The sequence below is a fragment of the Balaenoptera physalus genome, assembly GCF_965194825.1.
Source record: "Balaenoptera physalus genome assembly, chromosome: 14".
Lineage (NCBI taxonomy): Eukaryota > Metazoa > Chordata > Mammalia > Artiodactyla > Balaenopteridae > Balaenoptera > Balaenoptera physalus.
In genome coordinates, this window is record NC_138893.1 from 84,530,804 (window position 1) to 84,558,322 (window position 27,519).

The window sequence follows — 27,519 nt, forward strand, 5'->3', positions numbered from 1 at the left end:
CACGTAGGATCTTCATTGTGGATGCAGGATCTTCATTGTGGCATGCGGGATCTTTCGTTGCAGCATGCAGCCTCTTCGTTGTGGCGCATGGGCTTCTCTCTAGTTGTGGTCTGCAGGCTCCAGGGCACGTGGGCTCTGTAGTTTGCGGCACGCGGGCTTCTCTCTAGTTGAGGCGCTCGGGCTCAGAAGTTGTGGAGCGTGGGCTTAGTTGCCCCGCGGCATGTAGGATCTTAGTTCCCCGACCAGGGATTGAACCCATGTCCCCTGCATTGGAAGGCAAATTCTTTACCACTGGACCACCAGGGAAGTCCCATCTTATTTTGACTTTAAAGAGCCCATGAAGGCTTTGTCTTTTCTCCATCAGGAAAGGTTAATCAAAACTCTCTTAGTATATCTCCACAGCTTGTCTTAAAGAATATTGTGGTGTATTCTTTTCCTGACTGTAGATTTGAATTAAGTTTTTTAGTTCACTTTTAATATATATATATATCTTTATGCTCCTACAGGGGTTATGATGGCTAGGGGAACAATCTCTTTGGTTTTCCTCACTTGTGAGTATGTATAACCTCAAATGTGATGTCAATGTGGCTTTGCATTCAATTTATGCCAAGGAAGAATAATAAATTGTAGAGTTGTTTGATCCGCTGAGTGTACTAAGAAGTCCATTTATTTGAACATGCAGTCATTAGCTCACCAAAGCTGATCAGGTTTTATACATACTTTGTCAACTGTGTCCAGGAGCCTGCTCTGCCTAGTGAAACATAATTTCAAACTGGCGTAATGGGATGTAGCCTTAGATGCCCTTCTAAACCAGCTTTATAGAGGTCATCCAAAAAGATTCACCTTCCCACTCGGGCTTTTCAGTGATCATAATGTCCATTTGCCAGAGGGCTCAACAGGGCAGATCCTCAGAGCAGAGTAAAAGTTACACAGTTTTAGTAAATGAATACTGCTAGACTATAATTAGTATATGTCAAACCATAGTTATTAGATAGTTTCAAATATTTGAAATACCTGCCTCTCTCTGCCAACATGTGCTGGTAAATATGTGACAGAAGAATGTACAATTTTCCTCATTATATTACCATGGTGGCATAATACACATAATTTAGTGTATTTAATTGGTTGGTTCTGATCTGAAATACTGATTAACTTCCTCTTTGCCTCTATACTGAAAACGGTGCAGTAATTTTGACCTCGTGTTTATGTGGCAGTCTTCTCTGTATTACAAAGCCATGGACAGCCTGTTCCTCCATAGATAATTTGAGGCTTATTTTTGCCTCCTAGCTGCATGACAGCCAGAAGGGAAGAAGTGGGTATTTGAATTATATTTGACTTATACTATTATAGTAAAGAGATAGACCAACCAATTGGTTGTGAATGACCAACCAATATTAGTATCTTAGTCTTCGATGTTACATCTAGCTCTTAAGGTCAAATACCCTTGAAAGTAGGGGACCTCTTCTACTTTGGAGAGCTGCAGGAGATTACGAGAGCAGCTTGCTTAATAGTTACCACTGCCCCTATTACCTTGTATTGTCCGTTCACATGAATGTATCAGGTGTTGCAAGTCTAATAGGACCCCAAGAAGTGAAGATATTAAAAGCAATTTAAAGATTTGAGGAAGATAATTTCACATATGAGAACATTCTGCTGGCACCAGCAAGGAAAGACCTGCCAGGCAGAAATGAGGAGTTATCTGACCTTTTAGTAAAGGCTTCAGGTTAGCAGTGAGAAAGCCAAGCAACCATAGGCTTTGCAAGTAGCTAGAAACACATTCAAAGAAATATGTGTGAAGCAGAAAAGAACCTATTAGGCATAGATAGCTTCATCACACCCATTCGCACAATCACTGTCAAAAACACCATCTCATGTTACCACTTCTGTCCGTATCCAACACCATTCGAGTCTAAACTACAGTTATCTTTTGGCTGAGCTACTTTAGTTGCTTCCCAACTAGTCTTACTATAGCCACTCTTGCTTTCCTCATTCTTCTTAGAATAAAGACTTAAACCAGTACCCCTGGGCTCTGTATAATTTGACCTCTGCCACCTCTTCCTCCAAGTTCATCTCATACCAATCACTCTTCCACCCAAGGGCCATTGCACTAATGTTGATTTGCCTGGAATACTCACTTCCTCCTTTCCCTTCCCCTAGTTACCTCCTTCTTATCCCTCAGAGCTCAGTTAGACCTCATTTTTTAAAAAAATTTATTTAGTTTATTTATTTTTATTTTTGGCTGTGTTGGGTCTTCGTTGCTGCGCACAGGCTTTCTCTAGTTGTGGTGAGCAGGGGCTACTTTTTGTTGCGGTGCGCGGGCTTCTCATTGCGGTAGCTTCTCTTGTTGCGGAACACAGGCTCTAGGAGTGTGGGCTTCAGTAGTTGCGGCACGCAGGCTCAGTTGTTGTGGCTCATGGGCTCTAGAGCACAGGCTCAGTAGTGTGGCGCATGGGCTTAGTTGCTCCGCGGCATGTGGGATCTTCCCAGACCGGGGCTCAAACCCATGTCCCCTGCACTGGCAGGTGGATTCTTAACCACTGTGCCCCCAGGGAAGCCCCTAGACTTCATTTTATGTTACGTATTTCCAAAGCACCCTGTACTTTTTCTTCAGATAAGTTAATTATACAGTCATCTGATTATTTCTTAAATACCTGTCTCCAAACACTCCTCAAGAACTTTTTTTCTTTTTCCTGCTGAGTCTCTTTATTTTTCTTGCCAACATAATAATTTGCATACGTTCAATAAGAATCTGTCCTACTTTCTTTTTTTTTTTTTGAGTTTCATTTTATTTATATTTTTAAACAGCAGGTTCTTATTAGTTATCCATTTTATACATATTAGTGTATATATGTCAACCCCAATCTCCCAATTCATCCCACCACCACCACCCCCTGCCACTTTCCCCCCTTGGTGTCCATACGTTTGTTCTGTACATCTGTGTCTCAATTTCTGCCCTGCAAACCGATTCACCTGTACCATTTTTCTAGGTTCCACATATATGCGTTAATATACAATATTTGTTTTTCTCTTTCTGACTTACTTCACTCTGTATGACAATCTCTAGATCCATCCACGTCTCTACAAATGACTCAATTTCATTCCTTTTTATGGCTGAGTAATATTCCATTGTATATACGTACCACATCTTTATCCATTCATCTGTCAGTGGGCATTTAGGTTGCTTCCATGTCCTGACTATTGTAAATAGTGCTGCAATGAACATTGGGGTGCATGTGTCTTCTTGAATTATGGTTTTCTCTGGGTATATGCCCAGTAGTGGGATTGCTGTGTCATATGGTAATTCTATTTTTAGTTTTTTAAGGAACCTCCATACTGTTCTCCATAGTGGCTGTATAAATTTACATTCCCACCAACAGTGCAAGAGGGTTACCTTTTCTCCACACCCTCTCCAGCATTTGTTGTTTGTAGATGTTCTGATGATGCCCATTCTAATTAGTGTGAGGTGATACTTCATTGTAGTACACTCCTCGAGAACTTTTGATAGAGTATTGGGCTCATTATTATTTCCTTAGCGACTGTCACAGTATCTGACACAAATTAGATGCTCAGGAAATAGTGATGAATAGTCCCTCAGATATGGACAAAAGCTTGATGAAGGTGCACACACATGCACACACCCTCTCAATCTCTCTCATAATGGCATCATTATGTTTTAGTAAATTAGGCACCTTTTGGGTTATCTACTCAACTTCCAACAATTCCTCTTCTCCAGGATTTGTCCCACCCTACCTCCCAAACACAGGTGTGGGCTCCTGGAAGCCATATTTGTACCTTGCGCCTCCCACTGCTTCTCCTCCCATCACCCTCCCCTTCCCCCACCTCAGCTAATTGGATTGGCAGTGGATACCCAACCCAGGTTGAACCAATCAGTTTCTCCACAGGAAATTTGAAATTGGTACTAGGGATAGTTGGTCTTTTCTGATAGTTGCACTATAACATACAAACTCCAGAACTCCAGGGTAACCATCTGCTGCCCACTGTGTAGACCCATGAAGTGCAGAGGAAGAAAGGCTAACAGAAAATGAGAAGTGAGGCAGCTACATAGAAATGAGAGCCCTGACAATGTTCTAGTCCTGGCTTTCAGTCTTTTCCCTTTCATGAGCTTGCCTTTGTTTCTTGGGGCTCCTAAATTTCTTTTTTGCTGAAGCTAACTTGAGTTGGTTTCCATTATGTACAACCAAAAAGAAGCCTTACTACAACTAGAAAAACTAAAAATAATGACCTCAACACATGCCCAGAATAAGACTCAGTAGTCTCTGAACCCATAAAGTAAATGAACAAACTTCAAATGACTTTCAGGTACCTTATAGGGTATCATAGTGAGTTTAGATTATTTTAACTAACTGCCGTGTTGAAGACCCGTATGCTTAAGCATGAAGAATTCCTAATTAGCTCTTTTTAAAAACTGAGAATCTACCACGTAATTGAAAAGTATCTCCTATGTCTCTTAATTTGCTTTAAAAAAAATGAAAAACTAACATTTAAGAAAAACCTTCTTAATTAGCTCGGTGACTTAAAAAAACAAACAAACAAACAGAAAACCTTTAGTGCTGAGGGATTTAGCATATAACCTCACTCAGTGGTTACTCGTTGGTCTCTAAAACATGTAATTGGCCTGGCAGAGACAGCTAAACTTATTGTTAACCTAGAATACAATAGAAATAGAAAGCAAGTTCTCTTTCTATTTTTAACCATTGTCATCTAAAAGAATTTAATGACTTTCCTCATTTTCCTATGTCAGGGGAAAAACATATTATCTTTTTTTTTTAATGAAAGAGAATGATCACTGAAGTGATCTTGTCCATTAGATACTTTGCCTTTCACCTGCCTATGTTCGGACTCATCATTTCTTCCCACTTTCTACATTAAAGCTTCAGTGAGCTGCGTATTTCTAAGCTTCAGTCTCAGTCTTTCTTGCATTTGTCTTTATGCTTGTCAGTCAACGTAACCTGAATTCTAATTTCTGTATATTATTTCACTCTCTAGCTCTCCATTTTATGTTCCAAAAAAATATTGGCAGCTTCCAAGGTAATTTTTAGTATATTAAAAAATAATAACCAGTTCCATAGTACCTAATAAGCATGAGCTCACTGCCTATGTAGTAGCTTTCTGAATGGTCAGATATGGGTGATAAGATTAAGCCAATCAAAACGGGATCAGTCATTTCAAGAAGTGAGATAAATTGAGATTTGAGCTCTGGAGACCAAAGAATGGAATGAATGTATTCCTAATTTTACAGATAGTGTCGTCAAACTATAGTTTTTTAGTATTTTCCAAGAAGGTAGAAATTTGAGAATATACAACTTAATATTCAGCTTAGTTCATGTGGGTAAAAACAGATAGAACCGTTTCATTGTTTTAGTGTAATAAACCTGTGTTTCTTTCAGTTAAACTGTCTAGCTTTTGTGAAGCATAGAGAGTTGTCATGATGAATTCCTTGAACACAGATGTTTTTCAAATTGAGCCACAATTGATTTTTTCATATCTTGCATCTGTGACATTGTTCCTATAGAAAACATCAAGCAATAACTATTTTTAATGATGCTGTCTCCTCCTGGGTATAAACTAGCAGTTTAACTTATAATTGCCTGAGTAGGTTTTCTTTTTTTCATATTTTTTTAGGCATATGTGTAGTTACATGATATTAAATCAGCCTCTGGTCATGGGCTTTTTAAATCATTTACTCATTAAAAAGTAATGTTACATAATTTTATCATGCCTATAATCATGTCAGTAATACACATTCATGTAGGGTAATTTTAAAACCCACCAGACTGTGTTGTGGTCTTGGCTTTGTCCCATTTACTCTTCATATCTCAGGTTCCTCTTATGTAAATAGAGATAGTCACTATTATACCTATTTTTTAAAATATTTTTAATAAATTTATTTATTTGTTTTTATTTTTCGCTGTGTTGGGTCTTTGTTGCTGTGCACGGGCTTTCTCTAGTTGGCGAGTGGGGGCTACTCTTCGTTGTGGTACACGGACTTCTCATTGTCGTGGCTTCTCTTATTGCAGAGCACGGGCTCTAGGCACGTGGGCTTCAGTAGTTGTGGCTCACAGGCTCTAGAACGCAGGCTCAGTAGTTGTGGCACATGGGCTTAGTTGCTCTGCGGCATGTGGGATCTTCCCGGGCCAGCGCTCGAACCCGTGTCCCCTGCATTGGCAGGCAGATTCTTAACCACTGTGCCACCAGGGAAGCCCTATTATACCTATTTTAAAGGTAATTATGAGAGTCAAGAGAATAGGAAGCATTTTGTACATTATTATTTCTCAGCCCACTTGTTTATTTGTGTCCCATATGTAGTAACTGCAGGGTTTATAGTTTATTCTTACATCTCCTATTTCCATAAATTTTTTGCAGAAGTCCAGTTTTTATAGGGAAAGAGAGTTTATCATTCAACTTTCCATGCCCTGAGCATAGTTCCACTCTTGCCCACCTCTTTTCCTTTTCTTCTCATAAACATGAAAAACATTCATGTGAAGAGTAGAAAGGAGAGAGTTAAGAGAATTACTTAGTTGTAGTTTTCCTTTCCTTTCTCAATTTTTTTTCTGTATTGTCTTTGTAGAGGACAGAAAGTTTGTTTCTCTTTAAACAGAGCTGAAGTTAACAGAAGCAAAATTATTATTGTTGTGTTGTATTATTATTATGTGTAGCTAAATAACATTTTTTATTAATAGCAGCTAACATTTACTGAGCTCTTAGTGTGTGCTAGGCAATGTACTACTGTATTTCATTGAATCTAAAACACAAGCATTGGTGAGATGTACCATTATTTTATGTACCACTAAAAAAGAAAAAAATGCTGTCAAGTAAATCATAACAAAAACGCTTTCTTTGCACTAAAAATATTTAGTTAATGCCTATTAAAGTACTCCTTTAGGCTTAGATTTTTATTATATGTCATCCGTGTGCATTCATCAAAGGACATTATAAGCAAAATAAATTGGTCTAAAACTTCCTCACATTCAGGGCCCAGTTCTTCTGAATTTCTTTTTGACTCAGAATCATGAATGTCTGTGTTTTTCCACACCAAACTGTCCTTTGAACCATCAAGAGCATTGGTAGTGCAGCATTTCTTAAAGGAATACTCCACTGTTACCTGGGATTTTCTTCCAAGCCACTGACACTCATTCTGCAAGCTTTGACATCTTGTATAGGCAGTGACAACAATGTCACAACTGCTGCCTGGCCAACAGCAATTGTAAGAAGCATATTGCTTTCAGAGGTATTAAAATGTAAAAAATATAAATAAGTAAATATATCAAAATATTAAATAAGGTGATTATTTCACATGTATTATCTAACTTAACCCTCAGAATAATCCCACGAGGAAAGTACTGTTATAATACCCATTTTACAAATGAGGGACCAAGGGGTTAGAAAGGTGAAATAGATTGCTCAGGAGTTTACAGTTGGTAAGTGACCAACTGTAAAAAAAAAAACTCAAGTCAGTCTGACTGCAGATCCTATATTCTTGCCACTGTAATATATTGGATTCATTTATACACCCCAAATAATAAAGATCTCTGATATGGACACAAGAAGAATACCCTAATTCTTCCAGAGAGCCAGAACAGAGAATAAATAGAACTGCATAAAGTTATTTCCCAGAGGCTACCAAGCTAGAATTTCAGTGAGTAAAGACTAAATGATGACTCCTGCAGATACCTTCAGCTGAGTATAGATGCTACATTTCAGACTTTTAATTTAGATGAGTGGGTCTCTGTGTTTTGATCAAAATATTCTCATTTTCCTAATGGACTGAAGTGTGACTATAATGATTTTATGACATCTACCCTGGCTTGAATTTTATGAATATTCATGATATAGTAGTGTTTTTTTTTTTTAATTTATTTTTATTTATTTATGGCTGTGTTGGGTCTTCGTTTCTGTGCGAGGGCTCTCTCCAGTTGTGGCAAGCGGGGGCTACTCTTCATCGCGGTGCGCGGGCCTCTCACTATCGCGGCCTCTCCCATTGCGGAGCACAGGCTCCAGACGCGCAGGCTCAGTAATTGCGGCTCACGGGCCCAGTTGCTCCGCGGCATGTGGGATCTTCCCAGACCAGGGCTCGAACCCGTGTCCCCTGCATTGGCAGGCAGATTCTCAACCGCTGCGCCACCAGGGAAGCCCGATATAGTAGTTTTTTAATACCAAGTGACAGAAGAAGGGAAACTTTACTGATGGGTTTTTGTGGTTTTTACTTGAATGAATAAATATACCTGCCGTTCTCAACTAATTTATCATTCCAGCATAGTTCTCAGACTCTGAGTACAAATTATTTTGGCCTACAGAGTCTGGCATTGCCTATCTTGTCTGCATCCTCCTGTGTGCTTATTGATTTACCTACCTATTTTTATTGTTTCTTTTAGTTTGTTAGAGGCAAACTGAATATTATTGAGAAATTTTATGTGTAACTGGACTCAGGTAAAGGAGCAAATGGAGCTTCATAGCAGAGGCCACGGCTAATCATATCCTTGAAACTCTAGGGGCAATGTTAGGATTTTTTTTCTCCCCCTGGGAATAATTACAGTTCTAGAGTAGTGGCACAGTCTTTCCTTCGGTATTCAAGAGTGTAGGCTGAAAAGGGTGTCTTAGGTTCCTACTAGATGATAAGTAAAGAATTGTAGGTGAGTCTTATAAATGAGGCAGAGATTTAATCAGCCAACCAAAATTATTTATTGAGCACATGCTGTGTGGCCCAGCTCTGGCTATGACATAGTAAAAAATACAAGGCATGGACTCTTCCTTCAAGAAGTGTATAATGTTAGGGACTTCCCTGGTGGTGCAATGGTTAAGAATCCACTTGCCAATGCAGGGAACACAGGTTCGATCCCTGGTCCAGGAAGATCCCACATGCTGCGGAGCACCTAAGCCCGTTCGCAGCAACTACTGAGCCTGCACTCTAGAGCCCGCAAGCCACAACTACTGAGCCTGCGTGCTGCAACTACTGAAGCCCACGCACCTACAGCCTGTGTTCTGCAACAAGAGAAGCCACTGCAATGAGAAGCCCGTGCACCGCAACAAAGAGTAGCCCCCGCTCGCCGCAACTAGAGAGAAAGCCCACGCGCAGCAACAAAAACCCAACACAGCCAAAATAAATAAATAAATAAAATAAAAAGAAGTGTATAATGTTATGAGAGATATATGTACTTTCAAAAAAGAAAGGAAAATATAACGCAAATTATTTTCTTCTATGAAGCCTAGACCTTACCTATTGTAAGATTTCAGAAAACTCAGGAAAATCAAGTGTGTTTTGGAATAATCAGTAGGGCCAAAAAGAGAGGTTAAGTTCAAGAAAGGACAGGGTTTGTACATATAGATAAGAAGGGGGAACAACATCCCAGACAGAGAAGATAAAGAAAAACCCAAATGCTTAGCATAAAACAAAGTCCTTTCCCTAGAGCCATGAGGTATTCCAAATCCTTTCACAGATGATGAAAGACTCCTTTAGAATACAGAATGTCTAAAATTGATTGAATTCTTCTTGCCATAGAAAGGCTTTATGTTTATATATATTTTTTTAATATTTTAATTAATTTATTTATTTATTTATTTATTTATTTTTGGCTGTGTTGGGTCTTCGTTTCTGTGCGAGGGCTTTTTCTAGTTGCAGCAAGCGGGGGCCACTCTTCACTGCGGTGCGTGGGCCTCTCACTATCGCGGCCTCTCTTGTTGCGGAGCACAGGCTCCAGACGCGCAGGCTCAGTAGTTGTGGCTCACGGGCCTAGTTGCTCCGTGGCATGTGGGATCTTCCCAGACCAGGGCTTGAACCCGTGTCCCCTGCATTAGCAGGCAGATTCTCAACCACTGCGCCACCAGGGAAGCCCTATATTTTATTGTTATCAAAAAACATTAGGTACATAATCAACACAGCTTGGGGGAGTTTATATTGCATATTTTAGTGAGTTGATGGCTAATTTGCATCATTCTGGTGAAAACCACACAACTCAGATTGGGACTTTTTTTTTTTTGGCTGCGTTGGGTCTTTGTTGCTGCACGTGGGCTTTCTTTAGTTGCGTCGAGTGGAGGCTCTAGGTGCGTAGGCCCAGTAGTTGTGGCTCTCAGGCTCTAGAGCACAGGCTCAGTAGTTGTGGTGCACGGGCTTAGTTGCTCTGCAGCATGTGGGATCTTCCCGGACCAGGGCTCGAACCCATGTCCCCTGCATTGGCAGGCAGATTCTTAACCACTGCGCCACCAGGGAAGCCCTCAGATTGGGATTTGAACCCACTGTCTTTTAATTGAGATCACACACCTGGTCTCAGGACTTAATGAAGCTCAGGTTCTTTATGTCTCATCGCAGAAAGAATTCAGTGAGAGACAAAGTGATAGGTAAGAAGTGGGATTTATTTAGAGAGATAACACATTCCATAGACAGAATGCAGTCCATCTCAAAAGGCTAGAACGGCCTTGGGAGAAACACACTTCACAGACAGAGTGTGGGCCATCTCAGAAGATGAGAGGCCCCGAAACATGGGGTGGTTGGTATTTATGGGCTGGGTAATTTCATAGGCTAACAAGTAAGAGGATTATTCCAACGATTTTGGGGAAGGGGCAGAGATTTCCAGGAATTGGGCCACTGCCCACTTTTTGGCCTTTTATGGTCAGCCTTGGAACTGTCATGGTGCTGGTGGGTGTGTCACTTAACATGCTAACATAGTACAATGAGCGTATAATGAGGCTTAAGGTCCACTGGAAGTCAAATCTTATGCCATCTTGGACCTAACTGGTTCTAACCAGTCTTTGTCATATCCTCAACGGCTCTGTCATTCTTTTAAAAGTTTTGCTCTGCCCCCTTCCCTGCTGTTTCACTGGGACCCACTAAAAATGTATATCCTCCTTGCCTCTATTAGGCAAGTTTTGATATTCTGATCATTTGCCAGTAATTGCTGCTGGCAAGCAGTAAGTCTGCTGACTTAGAGAGTTTTTCTCCCATTATGGAAGTGGGAGAAATTACCCGTATTCTCTTATGAAAATGGTAGCAAGAAGAAATGTTTGCGTCTCTCCCCATTTTTTTTTTTGATTATGTAGTTTTTGACCTTTATTTTCTTAATGTGTCTTACCTTCATTGACTTTCAGTTGTTAAACTATCCTTTCATTTATGGGATATATTTCACTTGGTCACAGTATTTAATCCCTCTTATATATTGCTGGATTGGGTTTGCTAATATTTTGCTGAGGCTTTTATTTTTCTTTATTCAGTCATTCACTGTGATGAGGAAGTGATCAACTATGAATACACCAAGCCCAGAGTAGACTGTATGTCTTAACTGTCATCATTATTTTTTAACAGCTTTTCACACTGGCTCCTGCCTTCCAGTTCACTACACCTATAGGTAAAATCAGCACATCAGGCCTTTTATAGTGGTCATTAGGTGTCAAGTAATGAACACGCTAAACTTCCAACTTTTTTCTGAGTGCTGACATACTGTCAGCAATGCTCGGACAAAAGCAGTATGGAAATATGTTGTATTTTCAGCTAGACAGTAGATCCCAGAGAGCTATCTGCAGAAATAATGAAGTCAGAGGAAAACAAACTTGACACTCAAATGAGAAAAAATAGCACTTTGCTTTCCTACCACGATTAATCCTTGGTTCTTATCTCCTAAAATTGGAGCTTTTATATTTTTTTCCAATAGATAGTCTTTCTGTTTTCCAAAACTCTTGTGATCTCATGAAAAGAAGAATGTCCTTGAACTCTGAATAATGTTGGGCCTCAAATCTCAAAGGAATATATAGTGCCAAGACTAAGGTTTTTTTCATGTTGCTGTGATTTAGAATAAAATGGTTGTTGAAAGCAGAAATTGGATATGGTAAGATCTACTGCTTGCTGAAAGAGTTACCTTAGAGAAAAAAATAGTTTGAGACTAACGTGATATAGCGATTCCATGTGGAGACACTAACTTCATAGGTTGATTAGAATATTAAATAGCTGTTAACTTTGCCAGAATTTGGGGCTTGTTCATATTGATCAAGGTCATATCTTAGGAAAAAATAACCGCACAAATTTTATATAATTCAAAATGCTGTGTGAGTTAGTGTATGGAAAGCACTTAGAACAGGATCTGGCACATAATAAGTGCTATATAAGTATTTGCTATTATGAATGATAGAGAATGGATTATTCTTTAACAACCTGAGGAATTTTTCTAACTAAGTCCTTTTAGGCCTTCTTTTCTTTGGAACTGAACTATTTTTTTCTTGCTTTCTCCATCACTCCATAGCTGATTATATACCTTTAAACAAAAAAAGGAAGTTAACTGGAGTGAATTTCCTTGAGCTTATTCCCTCAATAAGGAGAATTGGGTTAAGTTAGGCTTAAATGACCCCATTTTAGTCTAAATTCCCAAACATTAAGACTAGTTTAAAAAAAAGTCAGCAGACTGGAGGATTTTACTTTACTTTACTTTAATTTAATTTATTTATTTATTGGGTTTTTTTTAAAGATTCCCAGTTGATTTTATTTTTTTAATTAATTTTTATTGGAGTATAGTTGATTTACAATGTTGTGTTAGTTTCTGCTGTACAGCAAAGTGAATCAGTTATACATATACACATATCCAATCTTTTTAAGATTCTTTTCCCATGTAGGTCATTAGAGAGTATTGAGTAGAGTTCCCTGTGCTATACAGTAGGTTCTTATTAGTTATCTATTTTATATATAGTAGTATGTATATGTCAATCCCAATCTCCCAATTTATCTTTTCCCCCCCTTCCCCCTTGTTAACCATTGGTTTGTTTTCTACATCTGTGACTCTATTTCTGTTTCGTAAATAAGTTCATTTGTACCATTTCTTTAGATTCCACATATAAGCAATATCATATGATATTTGTCTTTCTCTGTCTGACTTACTTCACTCAGTGTCTGGAGGACTTTTTAAAACAAACTTAGCTTTTGTTCTGAGGATTTAATCACTTTCATTGATAGACACTGAGGAATATGTTTTAATATTTTAGGTTACGTTTCCTTTTTTTAAATGAAGAAATGATAAGTCAATACTTAATTAGCCTCTTATCTAACAAGGAAAGAGTTGCTAGATATAAACCAGTGAAACAAGTTGCGGAGAGAAAGATCCATGCGTTTCACCACAATAAAGATTTAAAACTTCTGCACATAAAACGGACTTAAGCAAAATTAAAAGATGGGCAAACTGGGTAAAAAAATTTATACTGTATTAATTAAGGGCAAATATTTTTAATCTTATAAATTAATGAGACAAATATCCGCACTTCTGTAAGTAAACAGGCAAGGAACATAAAAAATTCAGCGGAAGAAATAGAAATGAGCAGTACACATGTTTGAAAAATGGTCAGCCTCACTAGTAATCAAAGAAATACTAATTAAAATGGGTTACCATTTTTATTCTAGCAAAGATTTTTAAAAATTATACTTGATGTTGTCAAAGGTGTTCTACTATACTATTAAGATTATAAATTGATACATCTTTCTGGAGATCAATTAGGCAATATATATCAAAAGCATTCAAGAGTTTATACCTACCATTTTTTTTGGAAACATAGCTCGAAGATATCTCCAAGTGATTCTTTTTTTTTTTTTAATACATTTATTTATTTATTTATTTTTGGCTGAGTTGGGTCTTTGTTGCTGCTCCGGCTTTCTCTAGTTGTGGTGAGCGGAGGCTACTCTTCATTGCAGTGCGCGGGCTTCTCATTGCAGTGGCTTCTCTTGTTGCAGAGCACGGGCTCTAGGCGTGTGGGCTTCAGTAGTTGTGGCTCGCAGGCTCGAACCCGTGTCCCCTGCACTGGCAGGCGGATTCTTAACCACTGCGCCACCAGGGAAGCCCTATACCTACCATTTTTACACACACTAGATTGGCAAAAAACTAAAAGTCTGACAGTACCAAGTACTGGTGAAGGTGTGAAGCAATGGGAGCTCTTATACATGGCTGATAAAAGTATTGGTGTGATTCTTTTGGAAAATAATTAGATATTATCTTGATAAGCCAGCAGTTCCACTTCTAGATATATACCCTAGACTTGGAACTCTTGTTACTGTTTCACCAGGACACTGGTATAAGAATATTCATAATAGCATTGTTCATAATAGCAAAAGGCTGACAATAACTCAGATGTCCATCTATAGGAAAGCTGATAAATACTGGTATTTTCAAATAATAGAAATCTATAGTAGAGTAAAAATGAAAGAAGCATGCTTAAATGTAGCAACATGGATGAATTCTAGAAATATAATGTTGATTGAAAAAAAGCAAATCGCAGAAGAGTACATCCAGCATGATACCATTTTATAAAGTTCAAAAGCAAGAAGAAATAAATAATATTGTTTAGGAACACAAACGTGTTTTAAACTAAACAAAAATAACAAGACAATAGAGAAAGAAGTCCAGTGGTGGTTACCTCTTAGGGGAGGCAGAGGGATGAGCTTCAACTGTTCGTTCTAATGCTTCCTCCCTCAGATTAGTGGTAGGTTCATGGGTGGTTTTTTTTATTATGCTTCATGACTTGTCTATTATATATATTATTTTGTATATATCAAATACTTCATAATAAAAAATTGTAAGAGCCTATAGATTTTTATTTCATAATTCATTTCTAGAGATCAACCCCAAAATAATGATGAAAAAATAAATACAGAAAAAGTTTATCCCAGTGGTGATATTTATTATAACCAAAAATTGAAAAAACCTAGATGTCCAACACTATTTTTTATATCCTGCTTTGTTCAAAAATGATTTAAGAAAGGCTTAAAGAATACATTCAGTGAGAAAAAATAAAACTTGCTGAAAAATGAAAGTTAAAAGATGGAAGAAGGTTGGGACTTCCCTGGTGGTCCAGTGATAAAGAATCCACCTTACAATGCAAGGGACGCGGGTTCAATCCCTGGTCAGGTAACTAAGATCCCACATGCCACAGGGCAACTAAGCCCATGTGCCACAACTACTGAGCTAGCGCAACTCAGCTAGAGAGCTTGCGTGCCGCAAACTACAGAGCCCACGCACCCTGGAGCCTGTACGTCACAACTAGAGAGAATCTGGTGCGCAGCAACAAAGAGCCCGGGCGCCACAACAAAAGCTCCCACATGCCTCAACTAAGATCCTGCATGCCAGAACTAAGACCCGATGCAGCCAAAGATAAATAAAATAAATAAATCTTAAAAAAAAAAAAGATGGAAGAAGGTTGAGAGAAAGCCAGGAGTAAGATTATCAAAAATATGTCATAAATTCCTGTTTTTATTAGAGGGGGGCCACAAACTTGACTCTAAGCTTTTAGTAACCAGGATAAAAAAGGAAACATGATTGTTGGTACCTTTCAGATAAGAAAACAAATCAACTGTTTTGATTGAGACCAGAGAGAAGTTTCTCCCCAGATTAACTGTGTGAGCAAGTTATTTAACTTCTCTCTGCTTTTGTGTCCATGTCTATAAAATAAAACAACAACAATAGTAATAATAATACCTGTTATATAACATTGTGAGGATTGCATAAGGTAAGTTCCTAGGACAGCACCTGGCAAGTTAATAAGAACTCAAATATGTTACTGATTAGCCATATTTAATGACATTCTCGGGAGTTCCCTGGTGGCCTAGTGGTTAGGATTCTGGGCTTTCACTGCTGTGGCCCGGGTTCAATCCCTGGTTTGGGGAACTGAGATCCCACAAGCCTCAGGTGAGGCCAAAAAAAAAAAAAAAAAATGACATTCTCGAGCGTATTCTTACAGAAATCAATATCATGGAAGTAGGTATTAAGGGAGAAATGGAGAGGTAATCCTTGCCTCAGATAGGAAATCCTCTCAACAGTAGGACAGAGTGCTGTGAATTAATTTTCTGGTGTTCTGTCTCTGTTCACTTGCTACATATTTATTGAGCACCTCCTTTATGGAAGTTTTCTGTCTAGTAATATATGGCCAGATTACAGGACTTATTAAGTTGTTCTGCTTCAGCCACCTCTAAGTAGTTTAATCTTGAAATTATTCTGTTGTGTTGAATAATAAATAAAATTTGTTGCATTCACTTTTTCTGCTCTTCATATATGAAAGTAGTATTCTGTAAACAGAGACTGGCCAAAAGCAATTATGAAAAGCAAAGTGAGACCTAGTACGTTGAATTTAATTAATACCTACTAAGAACAGAATAATCAATTGAGGCACTTTCCTGAGAAGTGATATCATGGTGATAAGAATATTAATTGCTACATTTATTGGAACTCTAACTATGCGCCAAACTCTGGACTAATTTCTTTACATACATTATCCCATTTAATCCTTACAGCACTTTGAGGTTGTGAATATTATCTCTATTTTTTAGTGGGAAGATTTTGAAGCCTTAGAGGGAGTAAGTCACAGCAGCAAGTATGTGTTCAAGCTGAAATTCAGACCGAGGCCTTGCTGATTCTAAAGCCTGTATTCTTAGTCATTTAAATATATTACCTTGTATGGAATGAAACCCAAACTTATCAAACCTTGAATCCCTTTGTTCCAGATTTAAAATATTTTTCTCCAACACCCTTAGTCAAATATGATGATGTTTATTATCCTGTATTAACTTCATACATCAGTCTTGTTATCTTCCTAATTTTTACTATCAGACTGGAAAATTAATCTTTTTCTGGTCTGTGTGATTGGTACACATGTCTTTTAGTCACTTGATTTGCTCTCCAGCATGAACTTTCTTAATTAAGTGAGATAATCCTATATTACTGTACAGGATTGAAATTATGACTATACACAGCTGCCTGCTCTGTTTTCAACCCCAAGGCACTGACTCCCCTCTGCCTGTTTATCTTAATTTTTTTATTAATTAATTAATTTATTGCATTATTTTGGCTGCACTGGGTCTTCATTGCTGCGCGCAGGCTTTCTCTAGTTGCGGCAAGCAGGGGCTACTCTTTGTTGTGGTGTGCGGGCTTCTCATTGCGGTGGCTTCTCGTTTGTGGAGCACGGGCTCTAGCCACGCGGTCTTCAGTAGTTGCGGCGCGTGGGCTTAGTAGTTGGGGCATGCGGGCTCAGTAGTTGTAGTTCACGGGCTGTAGAGTGCAGGCTCAGTAGTTGTGGCACATGGGCTTAGTTGCTCCGCAGCGTGTGGGATCTTCCCAGACCAGGGATCGAACCCGTGTCCCCTGCATTGGCAGGCGGATTCTTAACCACTGCACCACCAGGGAGGTCCCTTAAAAACCATTTTAAATGGAAAGAATCCTTGGATTTGAAGTAGAAGAGTCAAGCAGCTTAGTTTGGTAATCTATAACCTCATGGTCCCAGATGCTAATGGAGTGTTTTGGTCCTTGCTCAGGGCACTGAACCATGTTGCCTTCATTCCAAATTGTAGGCCTTCTTCCTTAGCCAAAAGACAATCATATTAGGGTTGACAGTGAAGATGCATCTTATAATTAAAGATCAAGAAAATTCAGGCTCCAAGCAGTTTGACCTGGGGCTCTCTGATGTCCGTTGCCAATTTTGTAGAAACATAGATTTCATATTCAAACTGTGGAATGTATGTTATGCTCACTGGGTGGTTTGCAGTAGAGAACTTTGCCTGTAATCATTTTTCCTCCTGATGGGCAAAACAGTTTTTCTGAGACTCCTGGTAGTAGCAGCAGTGACATGGTTCAGATCTCAAAAGCCAAATACTGTCAGATTGAAAAACATAGATATATTCAGCTCAGTGGCTCAAGATTACTATGCATTACTTGAATCATACAGTTCAGAAGCTAGAAAAAGCCTATGAAGAAAATTATCATTCTGAAATACTTGTAAAAGGGCAGGATTTACTCTGAGGGATAGAGTCTCCTGAAACATAATTTTGTGAAAGAGAATAAGGTTGACGTTTACATTTGTTGAAATATATTAACTTCAAAAGACTTTAATAAATCAAGACCCACTTGCAGATACTGATTTCTTTTTCCTTTTACTATTTTTCTAGTCTTATTTTGGCCTTTGTTTATAATACATGTTTTCTTCTCTTCCTGACTTCCCTTCTTCCTTAAATCATTTCATCTCTAGATGCTAATGGATATATAGACCATCTGTCCTTCCAAAAAGCTGTTCTTTCTCTCAACAAGGGGCAAGGGTGGGAACAAGAAGCCAGGAAAAATCTTGCAGACACTCTTTTGGCTCCTCTCCTCTGACCCCTCTTTGCCTGCCCTGCAGCCCCCTGGGGAAACAACAGGGAGCCAGCAGCTTATATCCATTTGAGAAAGTGGCAGTGGCACAGAAGAGAAAATGCTAAGTTGTTCATTTCTCTTCCTAGACTCAAAGAAGCAATGCAGATGGTGAGTGGTGTGCTGGAATACACACGTTCTGTGCCACAGGATCCAACAGAATGGAATTTCTTTTTTTTTTTTTTAATTTTATTGAAGTATAGTCAATTTACAATATTGTGTTCTTTTCAGGTGTACAGCACAGTGATTCAGTATTTTTGCAGGTTATACTCCATTATAGGTTACTACAAGATAATGGGTATAATTCCCTGTCCTATACAGTATATCCTTATTGTTTATCTATTTTATACATAGTAGTTTGTATCTGTTAAGCCCATTCCCCTAATTTGTCCCTCCCTCCTTTCCTCTCCCCTTTGGTAATCATAAGTTTGTTTTCCATATCTTTGGGTCTGTGTCTGTTCTGTATATATATTCATTTGTATCATTTTTAGATTCCACATATAAGTGATATCATACAGTATTTGTCTTTCTCTGACTTATTTCACTAAATATAATGTTCTCTAGGTCTACCCACATTGCTGCAAATGACTATATTTCATTCTTATTTTTATGGCTGAGTAGTATTCCATTGCATATATGTACTACATCTTCTTAATCCAGTCATCTATTGATGGGCACATGAGTTGCTTCCATGTCTTGGTTATTGTAAATAGTGCTGGTATGAACATTGGGTTGCATGTATCTTTTGAATTAGTATTTTCATTTTTTCCAGATATATATCCAGGAGTGGAATTGATGGGTCATATGGTACTTCTATTTTTAGTTTTTTAAGGAACATCCATACTGTTTCCATAGTGGCTGCACCAATTTACATTTGCACCAACAGTATAGGAGGAGGGTTCCCTTTTCTCCACACCTTCTCCACCATTTATTTGTAAATGTTTTGATGATAGCCAATCCGACAAGTGGGAAGTGATACCTCATTGTGGTTTCAATTTGTGCCTTTCTCTGATAATTAGCAGTGTTGAGCATCTTTTCATGTGCCTGTTAGCCATCTGTATGTCTTCTTTGGAAAAATGTCTATTCAGGTCTTCTGCCCATTTTCTGATTGGGTTGTTTGGGTTTTTTTGATATTGACTTGTATGGATGGTTTGTATATTTAGGATATTAATCCCTTGTTGGTCTCAGCATTTACAAATATTTTAAGTTTGATTAGGTCCGTTGGTTGTTTTTTTTTTTCCCTTTGGCCTTAGGAGACTGATCCAAGAAAATATTGTTACAATTTATGTCAAACTGTGTTTTTTTCTGGGGGTTTTATGGTTTCAGGTCTTACGTTGAAGTCTTTAAACCATCTTGAGTTTATTTTTATGTATGGTATGAGGGAATGTTCTAATCTCTTTGTTCTCCATGTGTCTAGTTCTCCCAGCACCACTTATTGAAGAGATGGTCTTTTCTCTGTTGTATGTTCTCGGCCCCTTTGTCATAGATTAGTTAACCACAGGTGTGTGGGTTTATTTCTGGGCTCTCTATTTTGTTCCATTCATCTTTACGTCTGTTTTCATGCCAGTATGCTGTTTGGATTACTGTAGCTTTGTAGTATAGTCTGAAAGAGCAATGAAAATTGTGGGTGGTGTCCTGGAACACACACATTCTGTGCCACAGGATCAAACAGAATGGAATTTCTTAATTGTCATTGAAGTGGAACTTAAGAGGCTCAATCAATATTTGGTAAATAAAATACAAGCCAATCATACGAATTGCCTCCAGATATACAATTAGGAGCTTTCTACACTGTGATAATTTTGCAATAACCTACGTCTTTCCCCAAAGACCCTCTCATGACCTTGGGAATTACATTCATATGGTGCCACATGATATCGAGCTATTGCCCTTGAAAATTGAGCCATAATGCAGGTCCTTGAGAAACGACTCTTAAAGCTCCCTAGCCTAGTAGGTCTTCAGTGCTGCCCCAAATCAAATTACAGAGGAGGTAGTAAACTTTGAAGTGGGCTATACTGCATGGAGCTGAGTTTTATAGTTTTTAAGCTATTTCAGGTTCCAACCACATTAAAATATTAACAATAATAATAATGATAGAAAAAGATAAGTCTGTGTTTTCAAAGAACATTAGTAAAAATGCTAATTTGAGCACTGGAATTGTTACTTGGGGATGTCCACTGGAAATTGTCTTTACTGCCTTTGAAACATAGCAGAGGTGAGGTTTTATGCACCTGTGGAGAGCAGATGAATGCAGTCTTTCATAAGCCTCGAGCACACTGCTGCTGCTGCCAACGCTATGAAAAGAGACATTGCAACCTTGAATCCATCTTGTAGGATACAGCTTAACTCATCTAGTTCAAATGTATGGGATTTCTCCACAGCTGTGAAATCTTCCAGTTAAGGGTAAAATGAGCACCCTAAATTGTTGAAGCCTAGGACCATAGCTTTGCTTCGCTTGCTTTAAAGAAGCCCAACTTTGGCCGGGGAATCACATTTCACTGAAAATCTGATTTAAACACTGCAGATAGTACTCCCATTTGCAAAAATTTTATCAGTCCTCCATTTTGTTTCAGTATGGTAAATTGAATCATAAATCAAACTTAAATCCTGAAAACTTCTGGTACTGTCAAAAATTAATCAGCTCTGTAGAAGTGATGGTATGACAAACATGAAATACTGAGTGGTTGAGTTAAAAGTGAGGCTTTCACTTAATATTGATGAAGTTGATTTCTTTGGAAGTAGTTTTGCTTCTCACTCAAATATGATTAAATCCCATTGCTTTATAAGTTCATCCAGAACAACATAATGCTATCCTATAGGATGAATATGTACTACTGCTTAAAAGGAGGAAATAGTATGATATTGAGATACAGTCTTTGGATCCAGATAGAGCCGCGTTTGACTCCGAGCTCTAACTTCGTGTTCACTCAGTTTTCTCATCTGTAAAATGGAGCTCATAATATCTACTCCACAGGGTTGTTACAGTGATTAAATGAAAGAATATATGGGTGAAGTACCTGGCTCGTAGTACATTTTCAGTAAATGATTGCTGTTGTTAAAATGTAATTTTTTGTCTTGCTCACTGACATAGCCTGACCCGTGAGGAGACAAATTAAGGTGTATATCAACTTACCAAACTAACCAAGGAAATAAAAACAGAGAGGGGAATTCCCTGCCGGTCCAGTGGTTAGGACTCTGCGCTTCCACTAAAGGGGGCATTGGTTCAATCCCTGGTTGGGGAATTAAGATTCTGCATGCCGTGTGGTGCAGCCAAAAAAAGAAAAAAATTGAGAGAGAATTTCATTCTTAACTACATACTTCCTTATTTTGTGTCTTATGTGTAAATCTTATCCTATTACTAGATGGTGAAGTTCCTAAGGACAGAAACTGAATCTTCTACTTTCCGGTACTCCACAATGACTAACACACTGCTAAACAACTAGTAGACATTCAGGAAATGTTTGTTGACATGACCTTACTTGGCCATGTCTTATGTCTATATATAACCCTCTTAGGAGAAGAGGATTATGCCCTGCCACATAGGAATCTGAAAGTTTCCTGGTAACTGATATTTTCCAATAAAACCATGGGGAAATTTTACCATCTTGAAATCGTTTTGCTTTCTAATTGGTTTCTGGGCCCATCTTTAGCCATTTTATTATTTATGCATTTGTAAGTATCATTAACACTGCAGCTGGCATTGAGATAACTTTCTTCTCTCCATTTTTATTTTATTTTTATTTTTTAAAATTTATTTTATTTATTTATTTTTGGCTGTGTTGGGTCTTTGTTGCTGCGCACGGGCTTTCTCTAGTTGCGGTGAGCTGGGGCTACCTTCGTCGCGGTGCGTGGGCTTCTCATTGCGGTGGCTTCTCTTGTTGCGGTGGCTTCTCTTGTTGCAGAGCACAGGCTCTAGGCACCTGGGCTTCAGGAGTTGTGGCTCGCGGGCTCTGGAGTGCAGGCTCAGTAGTTGTGGCGCACAGACTTAGTTGCTCCGTGGCATGTGGGATCTTCCCCGACCAGGGCTGGAACCTGTGTCCCCTGCATTGGCAGGCGGATTCTTAACCACTGTGCCACCAGGAAAGCCCCTTCTCTCCATTTTTAAATGAAAATCTTAGTTTTCTGATATCACTTAGATTAGCTAGAGGTCCTTTATACTTAACCTTTCCATCTGCATGTTTAAATACACTTCAAGATTTTTTAGTAGCTTTATGATACGTATGCATGTCTAATTGAGGCATCCTACGCTCTATACAATTTTTTCAAGCTCTGTTGTTGTTCTAGCATTTGATTACCATTTTGGGGGAAACCTGAAAACACTACTCTTCTTTGAAATGCTTAGAGGTCTGAATGTATAACAATATTAAGTACAGATCAAGGAACTGATAAGACTTTTACATATGTATAATTGATCAAATTTGTAATAATTAGCTTTTAAGTTTTCTCTGAGTAGCAGGGACATGGATGATCCAGAGAGCACTTATTACTAATACTATTACTCATGAATTTGAATGGAGTTTTAACATTGTTTTTATTCCCACAAGGAAGCTCCTGATCTAGAAGGTATATAAGATGTTATAGCAGCTCTTTTTATCCGTGAGGAAATTGAGTCTTAGAGTAGTTGGGTAACTTAGTGGCAGAACTGGAATAAGAACACAAATCTTTTGGGCTTCCCTGGTGGCACAGTGGTTAAGAATCCGCCTGCCAATGCAGGGGACAAGGGTTCAAGCCTTGGTCCGGGAAGATCCCACATGCCGCAGAGCAACTAAGCCCATGCGCCACAGCTACTGAGCCTGTGCTCTAGAGCCTGCAAGCCACAACTACTGAGCCCACGTGCCACAACTACTGAAGCCCATGCGGCTAGAGCCCGTGCTCTGCAACAAGAGAAGCCACCACAATGAGAAGCCTGTGTACCTCAACGGAAGAGTAGTCCCTGCTCGCTGCAACTAGAGAAAGCCCGCGCGCAGCAACAAAGATACCAACGCAGCCAAAAATAAATAAATAAAATAGATACATTAAAAAAAAAAACACACAAATCTTTTGTTTCTGACTGATTTTTTTAAATCTTGGTGAGAATTATAGTTCAAAATATGGTCCCAGCCATCAGCTATTCTCTGCCATCCAACACAGTTGATCATTCCGCATTCCATGTCAGAGTACTTTCCATTTGACCCCATGAACACTCTTTCTGTTCCCTTCCCAGTTTGAACGCCATGACCCTGTGGATGGGAGAATCACCGAGAGGCAGTTTGGTGGCATGCTGCTGGCCTACAGTGGGGTGCAGTCCAAGAAGTTGACTGCCATGCAGAAGCAGCTCAAGAAGCACTTCAAAGAGGGAAAGGTAGGTATCTTTGCCTAGAGGAAGAAAAGGAACCATGGGAGCATATTGTTATTGCAAAGGCACTAACATAATGAGAGTGAAATAATGACTAATAATGACTGATTTATCTCTGGTACCTGAAAAAAAAAAAAGAGCAGTGAGTGAGGAAGAGGGGAGAGCCCCAAATGACCCCAGGTTTTTTGTTCAGACCACGGGTGGCACCATGAACTGAGATTACGAATTTAAAGAGACAGGCTGGTTTACAGGGGGAGATAAAGAGTTCACTTGTAGATATCTTGAGTTTAAGATGCCTGTGGACTATCCAAGCAGAGATGTTTAGCAGCCAATTGGATATTGAAATCTACTTGAGAGGACTGAGATAGATTTGGGAATCATCAACACACTATTGGAATTAAAACCACAAGAATGGATGATGTTGCCCAAGGAGGATATTAAACAGAAAAGAACTATGAGCCAAGGGCAAGATCAAGTAGAACACAAACATTTAAAGAGCTCCAGAATGAAATCTTGAGGAAATGGTTAGAGAAATACCTAGAGGAAGTAGTGAAATCAAAGCCAAGGAAGAAGAGTGTTCATGAACTAAGGGATCTACAGTGTCATATGGGACTGAAAGGGTCCAGTAAAATGAGATGATAAATACCCATTGTTTTTGGTAAAATGATGACCTTTGGGAGAGCTGTTTTATTACACTGGTCCAATTGGAAGGTATATTAGAACAAGAAGTAAGGAAGTAGAAAAGAAGGAAAGAGGAAGGAAGAACGGAGAGGAAGCTCCAGAAAGAAGGAATAGCATATGTTTAAAACTCTGAGGCAGTGTATTACTCTGCTTAGGCTGCTATAACAAAATACTACAGACTGGGTGACTTAAACAACAGGAATTTCTTTTCTCACAGTTCTGGAGACTAGAAGTCCATGATCAATGTGCCAGCAAACTGGGTTTCTAATGAGGGCTCTCTTCCTGTCCTGTAGACAGCCATCTTCTTGCTATGTCCTCACATGATCTTAGTGTTTGTGCAGAGAGAGCATGCTCTCTAATGTGTCTTCTTATAAGGACACTAATCCTATAGGATCAGGGCCCCAGCCTTGTGACCTCATTTATCCTTAATTATTTTCTTAGAGACCCCATCTCCTAATATAGCCACAGTGGGGGTTAAGGCTTCAGTGTGTGAGTTTGGGGGGTGGGGGAGACACAAACATTCAGTCCATAACAAGGAGGAAAGATGAATCTGGCATGTGTGAGGAACTAAAAGGGGACTATTATGGTTGGAGCATACTAACAAAGAGGATAATGGTCTGAGGTGAGGTCTGAGAGGGAGATGGGGGCAAGAACATGCAGGACCTTGTAGGCGTGGAACAAGTTGGGGTTCTCTTCATAGTGCAAAGAGAAGCTGTTAAAGGGTTGTGATCAGTGAAATGGCATGGTTGTGTGTATGTTTAAAGAAATGACTCTGGTTGCTTTATGAAGAGTAGTTTGGAAAGGAGCAAACGTAGAAGCAAAAAGATTGAGAATAAGATTATTAGAGATTTCAGGAGATGATTGGGCCTTTTTTGAGCAGCACTGAGATTAGAGACCATGGATTTGTGATGACACTTGTCAACACTGCTCTGTGACACCCTCCAGAGCTGTACCTCGTACAGGAAGAGGCAGATGGTAGAATTGAGTCCGCATCTGGGGTTTTCCAGGGGGTGGGATGAACAAACTGAACCAGAAACTAGTAAAGAGGCCAGATCTCTTAAAGATCACAAGCGCGCGCGCGCGCGCACACACACACACACACACACACACACACACACACACACACACACACACACACACACACACACACACACACACATACATACACAGAGAGCAATGCAAGGGCAAGAACCCAGATCTCATTCTCAATTCAGTACCCTTTCCACCTGACAACATTTAACCATTTGGCCGTGACTGGGAAACTGACCTGGCACTAAACATGTTCCATGAGGGATTGCCAAGGTAGTGTGGTGTGGTAGACATGGAGCTAGAAGATGAGTTCAAGTCCTACCTCAGAGATTTCTGTGGACGTTAGACAAATCACTTAACATTCCTGGCCTCATGAATTGAAGAGCCTTGTCCTAGATGCAGACTCTAAGCTTTAAAGACTCAGTAACTGAAAATAAGAAATAAGATTGCTAGTGCTTGTCTCAGTTTTCTTAGTTATTAGTCTTCGTGCAGGAAATCTTGCATGAATAGCATCGCCCCAAGTTGGTGGAAAACAGTTCTTATCAGCTAGACTTTTTCCTCCTTGTCTTGGATGTTGAAAAGCTGAACAGACCTCTGAACAGGCTGTGGACTGCAACTGAGAACAGGCTGGATTCTGAGAAAAAGTGTCAGCTTCTCAGTTCAGTCCAGCCCAAGGTGTTCCCTTGGCTGTGGAGGAAGACTCATTAACAGAAAGTGACAGAGGACAGTGCTTTTCTCCCAGAGAGAACTCCTACACTACCTAGAACTCAGCTCATATCTGTTGGAAATTGTAATTCAGAAAATTAATTGCAAATACAGGTGGATTTTATAGGGAACACTCCTTTCTTTTGAACAGACTTATTTTTAAAGTTTAGTCCAGGCATTGATTTGACCTTAAAATAATTCTATATCATGATAGGCTAATTTATGTTTTGTTGTGAATTTATATTTAAAAGCAATAAATTGGTTGTTGGAGACATCTCCCTTAAAGGAATAAAGTATTTTAGCTTTGGCAGGAGTCAATTTAGGACCTGAAGACCTTGCAAAAGAGCCCTGAAATGAAAGGACAGATTTTGTCAGATGATGAAAATCTGGGGTGCTAAATTATTTCTGGCCCAGAATTTCTAACCTGCCTTAGCAGGGAGATTGAGATTGATTTTACTCTCATGTTGATTAAATAGTTTGTGAACACAGCAATTAACTAAAATGAGAGTTAATGAAGGGCCTTTGCTCCTAAGGTTACCAGCCCATCTCTCGGGGACAATTTCCCATTATAGGGGGATCACTGTCTGCTTCCTAATTGCTTCTTTTGTTCCACTTTGGATTTGTTAACATGAAAATGTGTTTTCATTTGGCACATGTTAATCATTTTCTCTGTGGGGTTCTGTACAAAATATGAAACCAGACCTAAAAGATTGAAGGTCCTAGTGGTGGTATTAAATAAATATTTGTGTATTACTTTATGACCATGCAGTGCTTCACAGCCATTTTTCTTTTTTGTGTTTCTAACAGCTTTGTTAGATCTCATTTTGCCTTTGAAAATACAGAGACAGAGAGAAAGAGAAATTAATGAACCGCCCAGAGTCTGGACTAATAAAATCCAAGGCTTCCTATTACAGATCTTGTCCCTTCTCTAGCAAAATTCTATTTCTCCTAACCATACTCTTCCTCTAAAGCAGTGCTTTAGACCTGGTCTCCCAGTAGGCTCGCTTGGGGAATTTTTCACAAATGTGGTGTTGGAACCCTCTTCAAAGTAACTGAATCAGAAGCTCAGTAGGTGGGTCCAGGCATCAATAGTTCTTAAAAGTCTCCCCAGGTGATTCTAATGTGCAGTTAGGCTTGCGAGCCACTGCTCTGGAAAGGCCTGCTCCATCAGCGTCTCTAGTTTTGTTCCTGAGTAATAGCTGGAAGAATTGGGGAACCTGCCATGCCTGGAAAAATTACTCTATTCATGCTCTGAGTAACTGCCATGTTTCTTATTTAACAAAGACAGATTTTTCTTCTCTTTCTTTCTTTTTTTGCTTTATGGGAAACATGTTTTGTTTTTGCCTTGTTTTAAAGTTTAGTCCCTATCCTCTATCAGATTGTCCCCATTCCCCTCAATATCTCTTTTTTCTGTGACTTTTTCTTCTAGGTCAAATCTGACTCAACTTTAACTTTTTTTTTACTTTCCATCCTCCAAATTACCTTCTTCTCCTCATTAAAAGAAAGACAGAATTTTCTGAGACTTCGTAAGTGTAATTCACAGTGGCGGTTCTCTATGGTTAAGAGTGCAGAAACTGCAAACTTTAATAATTTAGCAAATCCACTCAAGGATGAATT

General features: G+C 39.0%; 1 protein-coding gene across 2 annotated transcripts in view; it reads left to right on the forward strand.

The window, feature by feature from the left end:
• Positions 1-27,519, forward strand: part of MICU1 (mitochondrial calcium uptake 1) — a 217,391-nt gene that overhangs the window by 153,012 nt on the left and 36,860 nt on the right. For both annotated transcript variants that reach the window (XM_082424548.1, XM_082424547.1), the window contains one exon: positions 23,356-23,493. In XM_082424548.1, the coding sequence (XP_082280674.1) occupies positions 23,356-23,493 (138 nt within the window). The remainder of the gene's footprint in view (positions 1-23,355; positions 23,494-27,519) is intronic.